This window comes from Heliangelus exortis, chromosome 12 (genome assembly GCF_036169615.1).
Source record: "Heliangelus exortis chromosome 12, bHelExo1.hap1, whole genome shotgun sequence".
In the NCBI taxonomy this organism is placed as follows: Eukaryota; Metazoa; Chordata; class Aves; order Apodiformes; family Trochilidae; genus Heliangelus; species Heliangelus exortis.
Genome location: NC_092433.1, coordinates 9,016,595 through 9,038,625, shown reverse-complemented (window position 1 = coordinate 9,038,625; position 22,031 = coordinate 9,016,595). Strand labels below are relative to the sequence as shown.

The 22,031-nt window shown below is 35.7% G+C and overlaps 2 protein-coding genes across 4 annotated transcripts in view; one reads left to right on the top strand and one right to left on the bottom strand.

Annotated features, from left to right (window-relative positions):
- Window positions 1-5,042, top strand: part of ASB14 (ankyrin repeat and SOCS box containing 14) — a 21,008-nt gene extending 15,966 nt beyond the window's left edge. For all 3 annotated transcript variants that reach the window (XR_011728227.1, XR_011728226.1, XR_011728225.1), the window contains one exon: window positions 2,582-5,042. The gene's annotated coding sequence lies outside the window, so the exon portion shown is untranslated. The remainder of the gene's footprint in view (window positions 1-2,581) is intronic.
- APPL1 (adaptor protein, phosphotyrosine interacting with PH domain and leucine zipper 1) overlaps window positions 1-22,031 on the bottom strand; it is a 27,890-nt gene extending 5,859 nt beyond the window's left edge. Inside the window, exons 1-21 of the mRNA XM_071755859.1 lie at window positions 21,886-22,031; window positions 17,907-18,005; window positions 16,762-16,821; window positions 15,222-15,293; window positions 14,340-14,427; window positions 12,787-12,828; window positions 11,982-12,040; window positions 11,347-11,493; window positions 9,815-9,897; window positions 9,566-9,724; window positions 8,318-8,506; window positions 7,764-7,806; window positions 7,077-7,133; window positions 6,317-6,408; window positions 4,834-5,016; window positions 2,570-2,619; window positions 2,033-2,207; window positions 1,895-1,931; window positions 776-922; window positions 480-530; window positions 82-171 (exon numbers count right to left, since the gene is read on the bottom strand). Coding sequence (XP_071611960.1) covers window positions 82-171; window positions 480-530; window positions 776-922; window positions 1,895-1,931; window positions 2,033-2,207; window positions 2,570-2,619; window positions 4,834-5,016; window positions 6,317-6,408; window positions 7,077-7,133; window positions 7,764-7,806; window positions 8,318-8,506; window positions 9,566-9,724; window positions 9,815-9,897; window positions 11,347-11,493; window positions 11,982-12,040; window positions 12,787-12,828; window positions 14,340-14,427; window positions 15,222-15,293; window positions 16,762-16,821; window positions 17,907-18,005; window positions 21,886-21,939 — 1,977 coding nt within the window. The 5' untranslated portion in view covers window positions 21,940-22,031. The remainder of the gene's footprint in view (window positions 1-81; window positions 172-479; window positions 531-775; window positions 923-1,894; window positions 1,932-2,032; window positions 2,208-2,569; window positions 2,620-4,833; window positions 5,017-6,316; window positions 6,409-7,076; window positions 7,134-7,763; window positions 7,807-8,317; window positions 8,507-9,565; window positions 9,725-9,814; window positions 9,898-11,346; window positions 11,494-11,981; window positions 12,041-12,786; window positions 12,829-14,339; window positions 14,428-15,221; window positions 15,294-16,761; window positions 16,822-17,906; window positions 18,006-21,885) is intronic.

The window sequence follows — 22,031 nt, the reverse complement described above, 5'->3', positions numbered from 1 at the left end:
CAAAGAATATGAAAGTGGAACTTGGAGTACAAAACTGGAAAAGAAAGTAGAAAAAGGATAAGAAATGATGATGAAACGTACCTTTTCAATTTGTTTTTGTTTGTTCAGTTCTTTTTGTTGTTTCTCTTTTACTCTCTCAATTTCTTTCTGCTTTTCTGATGCTTTTCTATCCTAAAGGTCAAAAAATGTAAATCAGTTTACTCAAAACTGCTATAACCAGTGTTTTGATTATTACTCTTTCAAAGAACTGTTGTGTTTATTAGAGGTAGCAAGCTGAATCCTCTCTCAAATACTGTTCTACAGTTCATATTGGCTACTCTTTTTATCTTAAGCTTAAATCCTAGGAAATTAATCCCTTAAAATACACGACAACAGGACAAATGGATCTATAAACATCTTGCAGAATATATTTTATTACATGTAAAATATATGCTGTCTCTTCCATTCACAAGTATCCCCTGCCACAAAAAGTTTCTTACCAGTTCTGCATGAAAAGCTATCTGTTTTGCCAGTCCAACAGAGTCACAAATCTAAACAGAAAACAGATTTGAAATTATCAAAAAGATTGACAAAAATACCTTTAAAATTAAGCTTGAATTCCAAATTAGATATGATAGCATATTAAAGCACTTGCAGGTACTTGGATGGTCACATTTAGCTGCTTTTCAGTAAATAAACAAAACACTTTCATAGAAATAACTTAGCTTGAATGGTTCTAACATCTTGGAATCCAGGTGAGGTTAAAAACTGATAAAAATATACCCATCACCAGTACCTTTTCCCCTTCATTATTAGATTCAAATATGTAGCAGATGGAAGTTTGGCGGCTCTCAACTCTTCCTCCTGAAGTTCTAAGCACAAAGCCAAAAAGGCGCTTGTTCTCCTGGTGTGTGGCGTACAGGACTACATTGGGCAAGGGAAACTGCCAAAAAGGATCAAACATGGAGATATTAAAACTGTTCCCAAAATTTTCTATGTAAGGTTTCAATAACTGCACATTAATTACTTCAATATCCTAAGTGCACAACCACACAGATGTTACAACCTGACCCCACATGTATTTATGTAACACAAACAGTGTAAGACCAGGATTAAGTTATACAAAAGATTAAGTTATACAAAAGATAGGAAAACTTCTAAAAACACACTCCATGGTCCAAGGACCACATTTGCATTGCCATTCAGCCATCTTTCCAACCGTGAGTACACTCATGTTCTTTCTCTTTTTCTGTAGAGATGTTCATACAAATTACATTTGTGACTGAGCTTTCAATATTTGGTTCCAGGTAAAGGCACAACTTCTTCAAAACCTTTGCTGCAATTAGTTCAGCTCTCCTAAATTATTTAATCAAGAAAAAACAAACTCAAAAGCAAACACGACAGGAACAAACCACATATGGTTATTATTTTGTTACAAAAATTTTGCAGTCTCATTCCTGTAAGAAAGTCAGCCCTAGAAATTTCAAACATATCATTTCAAGACTTACCAAAGTATAAATTTTTAAATTCTGAAGGCCCCTGCTGCAGCTGTTATAAACTGATAGGACAAGTTCTTCCTAGTGTTAAGTGTACATATTTACTATACTGAGTGCATTACAAAACAAAACCAGTAAAACCAAACACCAAATGCATTAATAAAACACAATATTGTGGCTTACTCTATGAAACTGGGTGGCTCAAAAGCCTATGAAGTCTATTTGACCTATTCAAATCACTCCCCTCAAACTAATTTTCTGATTTTCTCTCTATTTTTTAATAGTGTTAGTCTCCTAATTTCAGTGGAAATTTGGGAATCTCAGGCTGTTGGTGATTTTTGCTGTGATCTAAGAACAGTATTTTTAAACGCTAAGAACTACATTGGTGGATATTTATCTTAAAAGGTAAAGTTACTTACTCGTAGTCTTGTAACTTGTGTCTGTGGATCAATTAACCTAAAAGTTGGTTTTTAAAAACAAACCAAAAAGTAAATTTTACTAAAGTGAAAAGATCATTCTGTAAATAAACATCAGTAGAAGTCAGGAAGCAAACTTACTTTAAACAGTCACAAGTGACTAATAAATGTGATTCTGTCATCCTGAAAATATTATGGATGGCCCGAGCTGCTAGAATTTGACGCATTGTTTCATAAACAACATCTGGACTTTCATCAGACTTCACCTCCATAGAGCCCAGAAATCTTACAATAAATAACTGATGAAGAATTGAATCTAAGACAAATAAAAGTATTGAAAAGCGTGAGCTCAAATAGAGTTTTCTATTCAAAACCACAGATGGACTGCATTCAGGAAAACTTCAGACAACTTGAAAAGATATTGCTCATACTTGCTAAATTATAAGTACAGTTACTAAACAGCAAGTCTCACACCTTCCCATTCAGTTTGATGAGTACAAAAGATGCAATGAATTATTTTTAACAGACTGGCAGACAGCATCCTAATTTAATCCCAATTGTCTAATACACTACGAATGTGACAGCATTTAACTGGGGTTAAAATAGAAGCTACAGATTAAAAATTAAAAAACAATTTCCAAATGCTATTTTTTTTAATTGAAATAAAATTTGTTTTACCTTCTGTTTCAGATTTTGAGCCTCCAGATTCACCAAAAGGATTTGTTCGTCTATTAAAAAATGAAAATATTAAACCAGGAGTCAGATCCACTACTGAAAAACATAGGAGTCTCATGCTGCATCAAGTAAGAACATGTAATGATTTCACAGACTCGTAATCCAGAGAAATAATGCATGTAAAGCAATTTAATTAGGAGTTATACAGAAATTGCTATTATTTGAGGGCTCAAATTATGGGAAAAAATCCCTTATGTTATTGTCCTATTGCTGCCACAGAGTTTGCTCACATGATACTTTTTAACATCTGAATTAAGCCCAAGTCCAGACCTTGTTAATATCTGAAAAAGTATAGTTTTAGGGAATGACATTTTGTAGAGCACCTTCAGGAAGTACAGCCAAAAGCTACTGCTTTCAGTACTCCACAGGAGCACTACACTTCTCATCACTTTCTCAAGTCATTTAATTACTTACTGAAGAGAAGTCACTGGTTTTGTTTCAAATGCAGCTTTGTGAAAACATCACTGGGGTTTTATCCTAGAGGGTCAAGAGAAATGTGGCTATTTCTGGCTCTCAAAGACAGAATTACTATCAGTTACAATGAAAAGTGAAAATACTCTAGGCTTCCAAGTCCATGGTTTTCAAGAGCAGTAAAGCAAAGCTGAAAAGAGCACAGGAAATGGGGAAATTTTACTTAAAACCTCTAAAGAGGAAAATAACTCTTTGGCCAACTGGTAGCTGAATGACCCTTGTCAAGGGTTCAAAAAAGATTTTATAGAGCAATGAAGATGTCATCTCTAGTGTTCTAAAAGCAAATCTATGAACTAAGAGGAAAAAATTTCAAACTCTCTTGTTCAGCTCTGTGTCATACTGATTGCCACTTTTATTTTACTAGTGAAATCTTTTAAGTAAGAGATGTCTAAAGTAATAAAATGATTTTAGATTGAACTCTGAATTCAAGAGTGTATTTCTGCAACATTTATTTAATATAGATTCAATAAAAAATAATCCCCCTAAATGCTGACAGGTGTAAATACACTGATGGGAAATTCTTTCTATTAGTATCTTCTATTGCTCAGGTTTTTTTTGTGATTTAGGATTAGACTTGAAAAGTAACTGCAAAACCTCACTGGACCTCTCAAAGGACAAAAATAAAATTCAGTTATGTCATCAGTATCAGAAACTTAAGAAAAGTCAATGTTTTTTTTTTAATGATAAACACTTCTGAAGTAGCATGTTGCCTGTCTGTACAAACACTGCAGCTCTTTACTGACAACGATGGTTAACTGGAAATACATAGCACAAATCAATGTAATTTCTGCAATGAAAAGTATTTTCTAGAATGGAATTATAACTGATGACATGAATTTAGTGGAAGTATTAACCCTTCCACTTTGTGAAATACTGTTCAGGTATTCAAAATCAATTTTTAAGGCTCTATTTAGCCAACTGATCAGTCAACAAGAATATAACTGTCAAAAAAATAAGAGTTAAATATATATAATTTTAACTCTACTGCCTTTATGACATTTTTCTAGAGGAGCAGGGGGATTCAACACTGGAGTCACATTAATTAGTTTTTAGCTTTTTGTTTTTTCTTGTTAAGAACAACTGGATCTGCAAATATTTTTTCTTAATATGTGAATTCTTTACATATGGTTCCAGAAATGCAGTGCAGATTTACAGGGTTTTATTTATTATGTTTGAATAGGAAGTTTACAAAAAAACAAGTAGAAGACACTGTTTTTATATTTTGGGAAGAGCTCTTAGGCAATTTCAACTTGTCTGTATATGAGATTTCTCTAGAAGCCTAGATCATTTTCACTCACCTTTCAGGTTAAGAAGAGTGTCATCGTATGCCATCATCATTTGGAGGCAGGATTACCAAATTTCTCTTGAGTTTCCAAGAGGAAATAACCCAAGCTGCTGGGTGAGCAAGCAATAGGAAAGGAAAATACTTTATGAAACCAAAAGATTATAATAAATCAATAAGTAAAAGCATTAGCTGCTAAAGCAAGAAAAGCTAAATAGAAAACTACACCTTGAATCTAGTGTGTGTAATTAAGTCATTACAACTCCATTTAACAATTTTTAAAAATGTCTTGCTTTGCTGGCCACTGCAAATTTTGTGACATGAGTCAGGGCAAAGGCAACGTGTTTTGGAGTGGCAGCCTAAACATGGTTTTCCTGGTTTGTTGGGTTTTTGGTTTTTTTTTAATTATAGTGTTAACTTGAGTATTTTTTTTCCTTCTCTGTACATCTCCTACCTTCCCGATTGCCCTGAAGATTTTCCTTGACCAGGCAGATCTTCACTAACTGGAGATATTATGTCAAACTGTATAGGGGTGTCAGGGGCAACAAGGGAATCCAGAGAAAGTGCTGATAAAGCTGTTGTTTCAGATCCCAGTGAGGCTGTGCTGCCAGTACGAACTGCAGGGGGACGAGATTGTCTGAAAAAAAACAAAACAAAACAAAAGTTCTTAGTTTCAGGTTGGTTGATAATAAATGAGATATGGGAAACCAATACAATATTCCAAAACTTGCATATAAAACAAAAACTAAAAACCTAAAGATAATCAGGGTAAACAAAATGGAGTCTACATTCCTAGTCAAATTTATATAAGATAAAGATACAATCTGATGCAATTGTGTAATGAAAATAGTATTATATTTCATATGTGATCACATAACAATGTTAAAGCAATCTGAAGTCTGCTTTCAGGGACTGGATGCATTAAGAAAAATCTCAATATAAATTCATACAACAAAGCAGACCTCTGACACACCCAACAAAACTGTCTGGTCAGCTGGACATCTGGATTACTTGTAACAACATACACCAAACAATTGAGGTTTAACAAGGCCAAGTGCAAGGTTTTGCACCTGGGTCATAACAATCCCATGGTAAGCTCTACAGACCTGGGGAAGTGTCTTTAGAAAGCTCTAAGTCTGAAAGGGACCTGAGGGTATTGGGTGACAGTCGACTTAATGATTCAGCAGTGTGGCCAAGGAGGCCAATGGCATCCTGGCTTCTGTTAGGAACACTGTGGCCATCAGGTGATCTGCACTCTGTTCTGGTGAGGCCATATCCTGATTACTGTGTTCAGTTCTGGGCACCTCCCTGTAAGAGGGACACAGAAGTGCTGGAGCATGTCCAGAGAAGGGCACCAAAGCTCATGAAGGGCCTGGAGCACAAAGTCCTATGAGGAGCAGCTGAGGGAGCTGGGGTTGTTTAGTGTGGAGGAGGTTGAGAGGAGACCTTATTGCTCTCTTCAGCTACTTCAAGGGATGTTGGAGCAAGGATGGAAAAAGCCTCTTCTCCTTGGTGGACTGTGACAGGACCAGAGGACATGGAGAGAAGCTGTGCCAGGGGAGGTTTAGGCAAGATGTTAGGAAATATTTTTTCACTGAGAGGGTTGTCAGGCATTGGAATGGCCCAGGACAGTGGTGGAGTCACCATCCCTGGAGGTACTTAAAAGGTGTTTGGACCTGGTTCTTAGGGACATGGATTAATAGTTAGCTTATGGTGTTGAGCAAAGTTTGGACTGGATGATCTTGGAAGTCTCTTCCAACCTAAAACATTCTGTGATTCTGTAATGCTAGAACAGTGATGTGTAGAAATTTTCCTCTAACCTTTCAAAGTTGTCAATCAGTAAAAGTTTTGTTGTTTGGTTTTTATCCTGGAACTTTACCCAGGAATCTCTTTATAGATATGTTCTTCAAATTACTTACAAGTGTTCATTAACTTACACAATTGGCCGCATGCTCTCGTGCCGCTGATGAAAGGAAGGAGATGGAGTAACAGCTTCCAGAGCTGACTGATTTACACGTGCAGCAATTTCCTGCAGTATAGAGATGGGTAAAAAATAACTGAAAACTTTTTCCTCAAAATAAGCTTTAACAATTTAGTTTTATTTATATGCAATTGACTGAAAATTTAAACTTATCCCTTAACGAGACTCTTAAATTCCTAAATTTTTGCTAACATAGCTGTAATGTTTTCTTGTAAAACCTTACTAACCTTGCTAAATTTAAAGTAATGTACTTTAGATAAATGTCCCAATAAGATAATGTCCCAATAAATCTGACAAAATAAGGTAACTAGCCAGGAAGAAAAAGAAAAATCTCATTAGAGAAACGCTGTCCTCAACTACTAATGAAAAAATACGAAGATTCCAAAGTCTGCACTTGAAATTTGGTAAAACCTAAATGTGTCTGAAAAACCAAGACATGAGCAATGATCAAGTAAGGACTTGAAAGAATTCCATTTTAATCTTTCATTGAAACCACTAATTCTGAAGTGTCAGTACTTAATGTTGATGGCTTAACTTCACTGGGTAAAGGCAACAGCAAAAGTCCTTGAGGAAAAAGTATTTTTGGAAATGAAAAGCTTAGAATTAATAATTTAGGAACTAGTCAGCTTAATTCTATGCTATACAATTAGACCCAGATAATCTCTTTAATTTTGTGAAAATCTTGACATATTACTCATAACTTTTAGTACAGTTACCTCAGGGTTCTCACTAAGATATATCTGTTTAGATATGTTGTTTATGGTGCATATCCACTGAAAGAGAGAGAAAAAAGAAAAAAATTAAATTGTCATATAGTTTCTTAAGAAACTTGATTAAATACCTAAGATGAATAGTGTCAGCACATTTTCTATTTTTTTTGTAGCTACACGGAGCCAAACATCCAGCTTCTACTTAAATTCACTATCTGCAGACTGCACCCTACAATATCAGATTTTACTTGAAAAAATTATTTTAGTCACACAGAATATCAAAACTAAACCAATCTTAAATCGGGACTCTAAGGCATTAAAAACAAAACAAAATCAGGATTCTCTGTTCTCCATCATCCTGTGACTGCAGATGACATTATTTCCTCAAGATATTATAGATTCCATCTGCCTTTCATGGCATTTACCCATTTCTTGCACTTGTGAGCTAGAATCGTTGAATAATTTGTGTTGGAAGGGACCTCTAAAGTTCATCTAGTCCAACCCCCAATTTCTTTCTTTCTCTAAGATTTAAACAGTAATATTTTTTGAGACATCCTGCAGCCTGCCATTATGGATAGAATGAGCTAAAAGTTCCCTGCTTACCACCCAGGTAACTTGAACAATTGTTAATAATGTGTTCCTTTTGCACAACAGAAAATCACTGGACTCCATGTGAACCTCCTACAAACTTACCTCTTCATAATCTTTTTTACTCTCTGCCTGTAAGATTGAAGACCTGAAAGAGAAGAATGAAGAAGACAACATTGTCTATTTAAAATGCCTCATGGTTACATTCAGAGAGAAAACTGCATTATCATGTTGTACATTGCACAACAAATGAAGAAGGACTGAAGATTCTGTGTATGTGCCAAATTAGTTAATATTTAATTGAGGGAGCAGGGGAGGGCAAGAGGAAATCTTATGTTTTAATTTTAATTGAAATTAGAAAACTAACAAAATTCTAATTGTACCCATGTAATGCTTAAGCACTCATAAAATGTAGTAACACACCACTGTAAACTAGTTATGGTAATTTTATTCTGAAATACCACTCAGCTACATTATAGAGCTATTAACCTAACAAAACCCACAAAACCACAGACATTATAAAGTTAAGATGACATCTCAGATTTGCTTCTAAAATTCCACAAAATCTACCAAGCTATGATCTGGCCAAACGTAGCCAACTTTCTTTTCTTAATTAGTGAGTCCAGTATTCCAGGGAGCAGTAATACAAGAATACTTACTTTTTACCATCAAAAGATGTTATCTGAAAACAGTACCGTCTGTCCTCACAGTCCACAGCCATTACAGAACAATTGTCTATATCCATGACCAGTCCCCCAGCCACGTCACCTCTTGCCTGGCTCATCAAATTTCCACCTTGAGTGAAGTAAAACTGTCTTTCCCAGCTGGAAGATACCAGCCCTGTTTTACTAAAAGATAAAAAGAGGTTCTTAGTAGATTAGGTGGTCAACTGAGCTACGTAAATAAGGAAAAAAAAAAAAAGTAAATTACTTGGTACAAACCATTCTACACACATAAGAGAACTTTTATCCCCCCTTTAACGTTTTAAGTTAGTTAAATTTGTCTGTTATTTTTTTTCATTCTAACCTATTTTGGGCAAGGAATACATAAAATAAATGCTTTCTTAAATTATGTGAAGCTTATTTTAGAATAAAAAGCCTAGCTACTTCAGTTTTGATGGTCAGCTTTTACAGTATTGCTTTACACAACATGCATATTCAAATTATATACTTTATCAATATAACTGTTTTTTTTTTTTACAGATACTCTCTTCAATAATAATTGCTTTAATTGTGCTCTACTACAGAAATGCATGATTTACTCAGTGAGTATGTTACTTTAAGTATTATTGTAAAAGTTGTCTAAATTTGTTTTAAAATCCTTGGAGCTTGCTATATAAATTACAGAAAAAAATCCGAGTCTTACTTTTTTTAGTAAGAAAATCAGCTGCTAGCCTCTAAACCAGAGTAACAGCTCCCTCCAGTGGACAAAAGACAAACTACATCATGAAATTGACGCGGCCATTCGCATGTGTTTGGGTTGACAGAGGATGTTTTGCCTTGAGCATCTCAGACTTCTCATATATTATTAATAAATAGAATCCCAAAGGTTTAACAGATAGTTTTGTGATGATCCTGAGGGCTGCAATCTTGTTGTTTTACAACTACAAACCAGTGAACTCACACTCTCCTAAACTTTAGTTATTCTTTTTGATGTGAAAATTCAGGCAAAATTACACTAAAATCAGAGTAAGTATGCACCTGAATGGCACTATGTCAGTGCAACAATGAAATTAATACTGATCAAGTGAAGGACTTGAAAGAAAGAAACAGAATAGCTCCTATGTGACTTAATCAACTGAGCAGGTAAAATCAGCACAGCTAACTTAGAAAAGGTTAAAAAGTATGTAATTTCTTCTTTCTCAAAATTAAGTATTCTGGAATATTTAAGTAACAAGTTAGTCTTACTTTCTTGCATTGAGATAGCCAGCTTTCCGTGTTAGATTTCTATGAACAGGAAATTTTGTAGTATCAGGATCAGGCAAATACAGTGGATCACTGGCTACTTCCAAGTCCTCAATGGTTTGTTGCATGTTTTCTACTTCACACTCCATTTCCCTGCGAACGCTAAGGTAATCAATGTGTTATTAACATATGTAATTTATTAATAAAATAATTGTCTTGATAATAGTTCAGAATTCAATAGAACCAACTTACTTCTGTACACTTGTGCCAATATTGGTCAAAAATTCTTCCAGTTGCTCAGTCAGATTTTCTGAACCCATTTTAAAAAAACTTATCTTAAAAAAGGATGAGGAAAAGGGAGAATTTAGTCATTAATGAAACTACAGTAACAACAAATAAAACCACAGGAGGCTCAAGTAATCTGTTTTCCACCCTCAATCCCACCAAAGCCTCTCGATAAAGGAGCAGAATGCATGTTCTTGTCTGCAAGTGAAAGTTGATGCAGAAATTGCAGTGGGATTTCATTGTGTCAGAAGGAAATGCAGAGTCACCTGGAAATACAGAAATATGCAGAAACTGCCCTGGAAAAGAAACAAGGTTTGACCTTTTAGTGACCCAAGGTCTCTCTACACTTTTTCAAGCCCACCAGTTTGCTACCCACTGTGTTATAGGTGAAGTTGCTTGAGGGGCACATGAGACAGGAAACCTGTGAGGACTTTTCTGGGACAGTCCTCTAACAGTGGACCCTGCCAAGGGGAACTGCTAATATTTATCTTTATAACATTGTACTCCATATTGACCCAGAAAAACTGCCACATCTAAACTGAGTTTAGCCATATGAAATCTCAGAACAGGAAGCCACAGAGTGCAGCCCTGCCCTTCCTGTTTCTAGATTCAGAAAAAACCTGCACGTCAACATCAGGTTGCACTATCTGCTTTGTTACAGAAAACTGTAGAGCTTAGTTCTTAAATATAAGCTGCAAAGCTTCAAAAAGAAGCAAGAGTTTTTATTGGATTTGGAAAGCTTTCAGACATTATGCAGAAGTTAATTTCTACTTGAGACACTTGTGGCAGTGCCAGCTAGATGCTGGAATGTTTGTTGGTTTTTTTTATTTTTAAAAAAGCATACTGATGACATACTTCTGAAATACTAATTAAGTCTCTCCAAATAACTTTTTCATACTTGTATTTTTTATTTTACCCATCCTTGAACCAATCAGGTACTCACATTAAGCAAAACTAAGCCAGAATGATTTTTAGCATTCCATTTCTTCCACAAACTTGACTGAAAACAGTAGCAATGCAACTTGATCTCATCTCAGAGTAGCTGCCACAGCAAAGAGTTTAACTGTCTCCATATCACTTTCTGAGCTCCAATCTCCATGTGTACTTGCATGCATCAAAGTTTAAATCAGCTATTCCTGTTTGTGACCCAATGGAAAAAGTAGCCAGTAATTAAAATTTAGGCAGTGCATTAAATTTAGCCATCTGAGTTTTCGGGTAGAATTAGACCTTTGTATTTGTCACCCAGAGTTTGATAACATCCTGATGGGTATGAGGGCATCCCATGATGAGATTCATGTGGTGAGTAGCAAATAACCAGTGCTAGCTACTGACAGTGTTTGAGGCAGCAGCTGTGGCAGCTACAGGGATGAGGATGGGTTGTTTTTCTCCACTTGGTTCCTTGGAGTGCAAAAAGAGCTCTTGCAGTGGATTTCAGCACATCAACCTTCATGAAGCACACAACTTGTTTCAGACCTACAGATTTCAGAATCTCAAGTTACCTGAGCTTGCATGTATCCTAGCAAGGGTTCTAGCACAGCAATTTTCTTTTTGTACTGAAGAGTATTTAATGCACAGAAATAATGCATCATAGTCTGATGCTGTTTTTTCCTGGAAGTATATACATCTTCTGTAACTTCAGCCTTGATCTAAAGAGATACAGACAGGGGTAGGGGAAAAAGGGAATGTTTGAAACTTGGTATTTGTCACATGCTTTCTGGACAGCTTTATAGCCAGCACAGACAACACAACACAGTAATGTTCTACCCACTGTAATCACCAATTGCATATTTTACTCTACAATTACACTTCTCACGTCTCTAACTTATACATGAGAAAGAAATACAGCATTCTTTTATCCTTAGATAATGTGATTATTTCTTTGCAAAAATACGTATAATTTAGTATCATAATGTTCATCTTAAGAGCATTTTCAGTGTCACAAGACAGGCCTGGATTGGGAAAACCTGCTTTTTTGTTCTCAAGTACAATGTCTAGACTGTTAAAACATGAACTATCAGCCCTCAAGTGAAATCTGCCATACATTGTCTTCAATCATAAATATATGTATGTATGAGATGAAAATTATCACTTGTCTCCTCTAAAATCTTTCTATGAAGTATTTTGTTTTACGAACCTTTTCATTTTCCCTCCTTTTTGACAACCGACCGTATCTGGTAATGGCAGCATCGTGATCTAAGCAATAAAGAGGGAATTTGATAAATGAATGACTTATGAAACATAACAGAAAACTTTTTTTATCGCTTGTGCATTGCACAGCTGAATGTGAAGTTCTGTAGTATTAAAACCTTTAAGAATTCTTTTCACCTCTTTATAATTACTTCACTGACACAGATACTTGCGCTGAAGAAAAATGCCAACATGGCCAAATGGTTACCAATTTCCCAGTCATCTAATATTCTTCAAAGACAGAAACCTTCTGTAAGTAGAGACAATTTTCTACTATGAAAACCTCTATCTAATCATTCTTTCTTCTAAAGCAATGATGCCATTTACGTTAAGAGAAGCAGAAGTCTTACTTAGTCCTTACTTTAAAAATATGTCCTCTACGATATAATAGAGCTACTTGAAAAAAGCAGCTTCTGACAATAAGGAAGAAAACTCTCAAATTTAACTTTAATAAGGGAACTAACACCTTACTTTTTTAGTAACATAATCCTAAATTATTTAATAATTAAGTATAAGTTTAGAGCATTTTTAAAAAGACTAATATTGTCAATTTGCTGTAACACTTTGGTACAAAAAAGCAGAGATGAGTAAGTGAACTAAGGAAAGCTGGTGCCTAAGTATCACTGAAAAAACCCTGCATCTAAATTAGTAGCTTTAAGCCATGCAAATACCTTCACTAGTTTTCTGAGTAAATAATCTACAATAATACTGTTGTTTTGTAATAGCTATAACAATAACTATTTTACACTTACCATTACTTGCAATTTGGAAAACTTCTTTCAAAGTTAGTATCTCTATAAAACAACATATCACAATTTAATACATTGATGTTAAGATTTATATATTAAGGTTTCTTGTGTAATGTTTGACTACTGAACAGTTGTGGTTCACATATTCACTGAATTACCAGCATTTTGCTGTGACAAAAAAAGTCTGCTCCTATTTAAGGCCTCCTATTTAAGACATATCATTTATGTGGTTGTCCAGCTTACCAAAAAAGATACTGTACTATAGAAATTTAAGAAGTACTTCTGGTCTGAGGTGGGGAAGTGGAAGCAGAAGATATGGGGAAGTATCACTGGATCAAAGAAAAGCCCCAAACACATTACATTAAGATTCCCCATATCTAAAATTACTCCTGTTCTGTTCTAGGTGGTTATTTAGTCTCACTATGTCAGGAAATAGAAAACAGAACAAAACTCAGCACTCATTCTGATCTTGATGTGGTTTTATGTCATATTACAACATAAACCAGCAGAGAGATGTGTTCAACTTTATGGTAAAGCAAAGACAAAAAAGCACAGAAAACAGCACAGAAAGTGAAGGGCACAAAGAACAATGATATCATCAAATACTACATCAGTTGGTGACTGAAAACTTCCAGTGGGAAAATTTAGTTTGTGATTATTGCCTCAGGGATGCTTCTTAAATATTAACAAGAGATTGTTCCAGCTTCTGAGGAGTAATTTTAGACTTGAGATACTCAAGTTCCCTTGCTTAAAAACCGTAAGATATTTAATCCATCATTTTCCAACAAACTATTGCAGAAGAAGTATTTTCCAAAATTCATTAAGTGCTCAAACACTTAGGGAAGAGTTGGAATTTTTATTTCCACTTATACTTAAAATCTTATTATGTTAGGTAGAACCACTCTAGCATGTTCACATTTAGGATTGAAATTGATTTGGTTTTAACTGTTAAAATTTATATTTGAAACCCATTGTGCCACACTAGTTTTCACTTTAGCACCTCAAATAAATCATAATCATACACATTAAATATTACTTTAGACCATTATTAGATACAGCTGTTATAAAAATAAGTTGGGAGAATCTTAGGCATGCAAATAAGCCATCTATGTTACCAATAGGGCTGTAGAACCACCTTATTAAATCTCAGTAATATAATTAATAAAACTTTGGCATTTTGCCTATTTAGTATAGTGGAACCCTTTTATTGATGTCATGGTACTCTGATAGATACAAATATTTCCTGAACATGCAAATTACCTGAAAATTATTAATTCCTAATGTTTACAGTAACTGCAAAATTTTAATATTCAATCGAAGGTAAGTGCTGCCATAAAATAAGTAATAGTTTTGTTGAACAGTAACAGTGTTAAGTTCTTCAACTGCACTAGTCTCATTAGTAACATGAATGTTTTTAAAAATTGGGAGGTACATACTTTTGAGAGTTGAAAAAAAAAGTGGTGTATTCTATTTAGTGAAATGAAGCTTTTGAGAATAAGTGCTCATTTTTATCATTACTCCTGCTGATAAAAAGAGTATTTGCTTAAGCACCCTACCTTTTAGGTCTCTTTCTTTAAACTGGGAAATGGGAAACATCATTGCATCTGCAAGCTGAGTTGAAAGTACAGCATGGCAAGAGCTGAGCTATAAAAGACAAGAAAGAGGGAAATTTTAGGAAAACAGAGTTAAAATAAAATGAAACTAAGTTTACATCAATTTCACTCAAAGATTAGATGTACAATTCAGACATAATTTTGCACATTCATTTTTTTGCAGCTATTCTTTTCCATGTTCCTGATCTCTTCACTGGCTTTTTATAGAAAACCTTTACAGTTCAGTAGTTGTCCCTACTGTTCCAACTTCATTCCAAGTTACAGTCATGTCAGAAGATGGCCTCATACATTCTGATGACTGATTTATTTCTACAGTTTCCCTCCAGCAACATCACAGGCCATCTTTCACAGGTGACAGAGGTAGAACAAATGCATTCATTCTTCCTTCCAAATTGTTGTTTAAGTAGTATTAAAAGCAAGGAGTGGGATCACAGAAGTCCTGATTCAGATCTTAATGGTGCTAGACTGCTAGACAGAAGAGTCAGTCTCTACCTCTAACAACATCAGGAAGTTCCTTTATCAGTCAGGTATCTGAAATCAGCAGTTTCTAACTGATGTTTAATGTAATGGGTTTTGGCTGTATCTACAGAAGTTAAAGCTACATTTTTTTTTCAACAACTTATCCTCGTCTTGCTGAATTGATTCTTTACCTTCTGGTTATATAACACTGAATATATGCTGTAATATATCATTAAGTGCTACCTTATTGGCAAATGAAAGCCATTTCTGTAGCTCCTATCTTAGAAAAGGCTGGAATAATTAAGAAAGTTAAAGGCTATGCATGAGAGCATTAGCAAACTACGAGAAACAAAGACAAGTACTTGCCTCATCTATTACTTTTGCAAATTGTTGTAGAGTGGAGGTCATAACTTCGTCATCTCCCCCTAGTGGAAAGCGCTAAAAGACAATAAAAGGAGTCAAGTTGTTTGCAGTGTCTTCTGCCACTCACAAAAACTTTACTAATAATTTCTATGAAAATATTAGGTATTCCATTATTTTAAAATATTATACAGTTTGATACACTGAAGCACTTCTTTATTGTCCTGTGAAGAAGGAACACTTTGGGGAAATAAAGAATAATAAACACTTCTCATTTAAAAAAAAATCAGTTTTAAAATAGATGTTAACTGATTTTAAATTATTTTTTTAAAAATCAGGAAATAAACAGACTTTACATCTATGAAGATTTTCATCCAGCTTTGCAAATTATTTTAAAATTATAAAAAATTAAGCAATAATGGGTGTTCTTAAACTTTGAGCTCTTATGTGATCCTGTAAAATTTCTAAACCATCTAGAGGAGTATACTTCTATAATGCCTTGATGCAGGCAAAAGTATGACCAAAATAGGCACAACTGAAAAATATTTAAAAAATCAGTTAAAATGTTAATTGTGCATTTTTATACTAATCTCGTGACTGGGAAAAAAGCAGTCCACTGGAGACAAATCCGAAAAATAAGTTAAAAATACTTATTTTAATTCACTGGAGGAATACAAGAAACACTTGGAAATACTTGAAAAAAAAAATAATTCTCTATTAAAAATTCTAAACACCTCCTTCCAGCTTGTTAGGTTCCCCTCTCCTTCATAATTAGTGTAAAAAATGTAACTGAAATAAAGATATTTGGTGTATATTTTGATATTTACAACAGCTAACAAACAGAAATGTCATACCTTAGTTAGTTTTTCTAAGCTGAAGGTAGTTCTTTTAATTTTTCAAAAACAGATGAGACTGTAATTCATTAAGTAGCTGAGTCACTAGAGTCAATTTGGTATTGTAATAACCATTTTAATTCAAATGACACTACTGCAGCCACTTCAAACAAAACTAAACAGAGTCTACAGATATACTAAGCAGCGTTTCCAGCTTGTCAGTAGGAATATAACATTTTTTTAAAAGGAAAAAAGCTACTCTACATCTCTTTGTTTCTTCATCTCTTCCTAATTGGGACCACTGTAGGTCGTAAATTATCGTTGTTAAATAGAGACTTCTATGCAATCTCTTCTCCTTCTGATTAGTAAAATTAAAGCACAGTGAACAGTAAAAATTAAAACAGTGAACAGGTTTATAAAGCAAGAACAAAACACTGCCATCACCACCCTTAGCAAACTGCAAAACAGTTATCCAAAAGTGAAACTGCAGAACTTAGTAATGTTCATCATGGTAAGAGGAACTTCATTCTATTTTAGTTGGAAGAACTAATATGAAGACAATAGGTTACAGTAGCAAAGATTCATGCCACAAACTGGAGCAGTTGATTTGATCTGAACCAAACCTCAATACATTCTACATTGTGCTCTGGGAGATAAACAGCTACAGCAGTACAGTCCTGACCACACAGATACAACAAGGACTTACACAGTACCTGCTTCTCATATTCCTTCAGAAGTTTTGAAGTCAGATGAGTTGCTGCACTTAATTCATTCTGAATTAAAAAAAATAAAGAAAAATAAGTAGCTTGTTACTTTTTTATTCAAATTATTTTTAAAATTGCATATATGAAGAGGAAATTATTACAGATGTGGAACTTAAAATCTGACTACAGATCTGCAAAAAACCTAAGCATCCTGCCCTTCCATTTCTCTAACATCATTGAGAGGTACAGTGTTCACAAATACCAAACTCACAGCCTGTACTATGTAAGCCAATTTTAGTATTTTTCATGTTATACAGTGCACATCTGCATTCATTTCTTTCAAATTAGCTGCCCTAGTTATTGCATATTAGGAATTTGTTATCTCTACAAGAAAAAGAAAAAGATTACAATGAAACTCAATGCTACCTGCTTACAAACTGCTTTGTACTTGTACACAGACAGGACCTAATTAGCAGATTCCTGGTACCAACTTCCTTTCATGATGCAGTTGAAGAAGAAAGTACAGAAATTAAAAGCTAAATAGAAAGGCAGTAAAATAAAACTACATAGCAGTAAACCTACAATAGGCATACTAATCATTAAAGACAACAGTAAAATAAAATTTTTAAAAGAGTAAAAAATCAGTAAAAACTCAAACAGTTCCAAGTATATACAAATTAAAAATACAGCCATTAACACAGTTGTTCAGAAAAACACACAAAACAGATTCTGGCTATGGCATCAGAAGGTATTTACTTACAGATGATGAATGAAGCATGAATATATTGTGAGTAAAAAGTAATCTCTGATGTGTTACATACACACCAAGATCATGATGGGAAAAATTTTAGAAACAACTGGGAAATCCAGTAAAACTAGCAGAAGACCTGACAATATTTTACCTGTCATGAGAAATTCTGTTGCAAAAGAATTTGCAGTAATTTGGTCTTTACCAAGCTCTAACATACAGAAGAAGTCATTTAATTCTTACTTTATTTCAATTCCATATTTAAAAAGCAGGGAAGTTTTAAAACATATTGCTTATAACTTAAGGGAAAAACAAAGAGAAAAGAAATTTAAAAAAAAAAAAAGAAAGAGACATGAAATGTGGCTCAAAAGCTTTATAATGCATTCATGAATTTCATTAGCACTACCTGTGCATCATATATTCTGTGCATGGCTTGAAATAGCTGATTTATGTAATTGGAAATTGCAGCAGCATCTTCTTCAAATACTCCCAGCAAAGATCGGGTCTGTGAAAATGAAACAGCCAAAATACTAACATGTTAATTTAACTCAGTAGTGTTTAAATGAAACAATTCCAAAGTAAATAGCAGGTTTCATTAATGAAAACTTCATAAACTATCCAACAGTATTCACGGGAATGATACACGTGTGTTACAGGATCTTACAGGTGCCCAAGCTCAGCCTCACTTCTACTCTCAGCATCTCTCCAGATAAGTATATTTTCAGAAAGAAAAGGATCAAGGGAGCTGGGTCAGCATATAAAAAAGTTAGAACTGTGGGCAGCTACTGGGCCCACTATGGTAAATCCCTAAGAAAAAGGGTGAAGGTGACTGGTAATAAATAGCATGCCAGGTATACACATTTCTTCTGCATTGCAGTAACAGTCAATTCTGTGATGTGAGAAATTAAAAACCAAACCAGAACAGTACAACATACATCTTGTTGTTCCTAACATCTGTGTTTCTCCCCTTCACCACTCTATGGTGAAAGACAGTGAGATTTGTCTTTTGTCCTTACCCGCAGGCTCAGTGGTTCTGCACCCTATGGCACTGCCTGTATCACTGATGTCTCCACCTCAAAATCAATCTCTTTATCAATGTCCACCTGTTAGACATCAAAATACTGACCACTATTCTTTTAAGCCCAACTCTCTGGCCATTTTTTCCACCCAGGTTGCAGTCCATGCCTCTCCATTTTGGCCAGAAGGATGTTACCAGAGATGGTGTCAGAATCCTTGCTTAAGTCATGGTAAATGAAACCCTCTGCTCTTTCCTGTGATGAAAGAGCAGGAAACTCTGTATGAGCAGGCAATCAGGTTGCTTGGGCATAATTTGCCCTTAAGCTTAAATGAGATGTTGAATCAATGTTCTTGCATCCTTTTTTGCACTTGGGCTCAATGTTACCACAAGGATATTGAGTAGCTTCCTTTCACCAAGACAAAATCCCAAAAGGGGTAAGAGTGTACCTGTAATTCTGCACACACTTGAATTAGATGCATAGCTGCCTTACAAACATCACCATTCCATAGAATGTCTATAAAGTACTTGAGTAATAAAAAAGAATAATCAAGCAGCATCATCAACACATTAAATCACTTCAGTGGTGGTTCTAGTTTATAAATCAAGTGGAAAAGGGGGTGGAGAAGGGAAGAGATGGAGGAGAACTCACAAGTTTATCAGGTGTGGCAACATGTTGTGCAATACTAATAGTTGTGGCTCTCCCATTAAAGGAGACATACATGAAAGAATGCAAAAGAAGAAATTACATAGGAGCATAGCCACTGAATTATATACTCGTGACCTTTAAACCTGAACATAAATAAACACGAACTTGTAATTTTAAAGGAACAGCATGTAAGGTTTCTAGATTATGCTCACTGTTTAAAAGTGAACACTCAAGAATAAAAACATTTCTATGTTTTATTGTAAAAATACCAGTTATTGATGTCCAGTCTTCAAACTGACAATGTGATACTGATGGAAAGAAAATAACCTGAAAGTGTAAACAAGTTACAGATAGAGAAACTGTTTATTTGTACTTCTAGTAAAATAGTGCATTATTTTGCTTTTTCTTTAAGGTGCTTTCATCCCATATATATAAAGCAGGTATAATAGAAACTACCAGTGATGGGCAGCACAAAGAAACCACCTAGTTAGAAGTCAGTGAACTGTTAAGCATTCTATGTCACTGGATGTATGGTGGTGTCAGTGACATGAGAGAGAGCCTGTGGAGTCAAGTCTCTTGGCTTTTTTATTGAGCAATGCTTCAGGAATGCAAGTAAGTCTGAGCAGAAACCCTCCCTAAATATCTATGTAAATGCTGAGTATGTGTGTAATATATGTCCTATGTTAATATTTAAATTGCACTGCTTTGCATAGCAGAAGACAATGTAAAATGGCATTTGGTTTACATCTCTAAGCACAGTGGTTAGATTTTTATCCTTCAACAAGAGGAAATGAATGGGGTTGGCCATTTTAGAAAAGCCTTTCTTTCCCTCAGATGCAGAAGTTTCATATGATGTTTATATACCAAAAGCAGTGTCTGAAAAGTGTCTAAAGGTGCAAAACCCCAGATGGTAATTCAGCACTTAACAATGGTGTAGGTTGATGATCTTTTTCAATATTACAACATGAACAGGTCAGTCAGGAAATCAGGACAGCTCAAAGAAACAAGGTTTCTTCTTTCTTCAACATTTGTTTCCGTTTTCACTGCACTGATTTACAAATAATAGACATGAACTAATGTAACAGAAGACTACAGTCCTAGTTATGACTTCTAAGAGCTTATTAGGCAAAATTCACCTGAAATATTAGGTTAACTGATAGATGTAAAATTTTGTACCTAAACGAGAAGAAGATACCAGCAATTCTAATAGTTTCAGCACATGAAACTCACCGGGCTGAGTTAGGCTTTGCTATCCTGTATCAAAAATAACCTCAAATGAAAGATTATAGATTTTATAATTATGTTCTAATATGTAAGTTTTTTTCATGACATTGCAGTCTTAAGTGTTTGGAAAAAACCACTCTACATCCTACTTTTTAGGGATCTTAGGGACCTTACATTTGACATTTCCTATAATTATGAATAGTTCTAACTTCCATGTACTGAGAACAGAAAGAGATAAATTTATTAAATCACTATTACAATAACGCTCTCAAAAATTTTTCCTCTTCATGAGAGTACATCAAGTTCAGTCTCTAGGCCAGAGACCGTGCTACAAGTAGATTTCATCTAATGTCTGGTATCTGAGCTATAGGGAGGACTGCCCTTTGGAAAGCAATGATGACCTTCTGGGATGGCCTTCTTCTGATGCCTTTTCTAATTCATCCCTCCACTTAATGTACATTTCTTAAAAAGGTTTTAATTTTAGAGGTCTAAATTTCCTATTAAGCAAGAGAGAATTTTTCTTCCTAAAGCTGAGGAATGGAAACTACCAATGGATACACTACTACAATATAGGAAGTCTTGTTCATCTACATAAAGAATGCAATAAAACAAAGATCTTAATTTAAAAGGCTATAATAAAATAAAACATACTGTACACTTTTTTTTTTTTTTTCCATCAAGGAAGCGCAGTAGAAAGTACTTGGAGTTATTGCTGCTAGCAAGAGAAACCAGTGCAAGTGAATAAAGTATTTCCTGCTTAATAGCAGCATGAAAGAAATGCCAGTGCAGTGTATGGCATCACTGACAAAGGTCAAGCGGCAGAAATGGAAGCGAAGATCCCACAGCAATTAAAGGCCTCCCAGCACCCTGCCTTTCCCACCTACCCACAATTAACCACCGCCACCATAACCCCATCCAGCAACCGTTTTTCTTCCGTAGCTATTAAACCTTAATGGTTTTTGGTAAAACACAAATAAAAAACATATTGAGAAGCGAAGATGGGTTTTGTCGACACGAGATCTCCAAAATAAGTCATAAATATAAACGCGAGGGTGGGGTATAAGCAGTCAATGCAAGCTGCCCGCCTGACGCCCGATGCTGAGGCACAGCACCTCCGGAAACTCCGTACCGAGCTTTACAAGCAGCTCACCAGCCCGCAGGACACCCGGGAGGACGATGCAAGCGGGAAGAAGGGGCGGCAGATGCTGTGGGGACACTGCGCAGGGCCCCGCCGAAGCTGACAGCCGTGAGTGACTCCCGGCCCCTGCCACGCCACCGGGGCGAGGAGCCCAGCAAGGCACCTGGCCACGCACGCAGCGTCCCTGCTCCGCTGCCAGGGACGGTTCCCTCCTCCATCCCGGCCCCCACCGAGGCTCCGCAACGTGTCCCCAAGGAAACGGGGGAGAGGCTGCGAGAAGAGATCAGCGCTAGGCCCGGCGCCCAGGGCTCGGCCCCCATCTGTCCTCCCCCTCTCGGGCTGCGTCTTGCCTCTCATACCTGAGGGCTGTCTTCCAGCGTCTCCTCGATGGGCAGCTTGTCGATGCCGGGCATGGCGGACGCCGGGGTTGACTCTGCGCCGCTGCAGCTCCGCACCCGCGGCACGCCCGGTTGACAGGATCCCTCCCCTACTCAAAGGCAGTCAC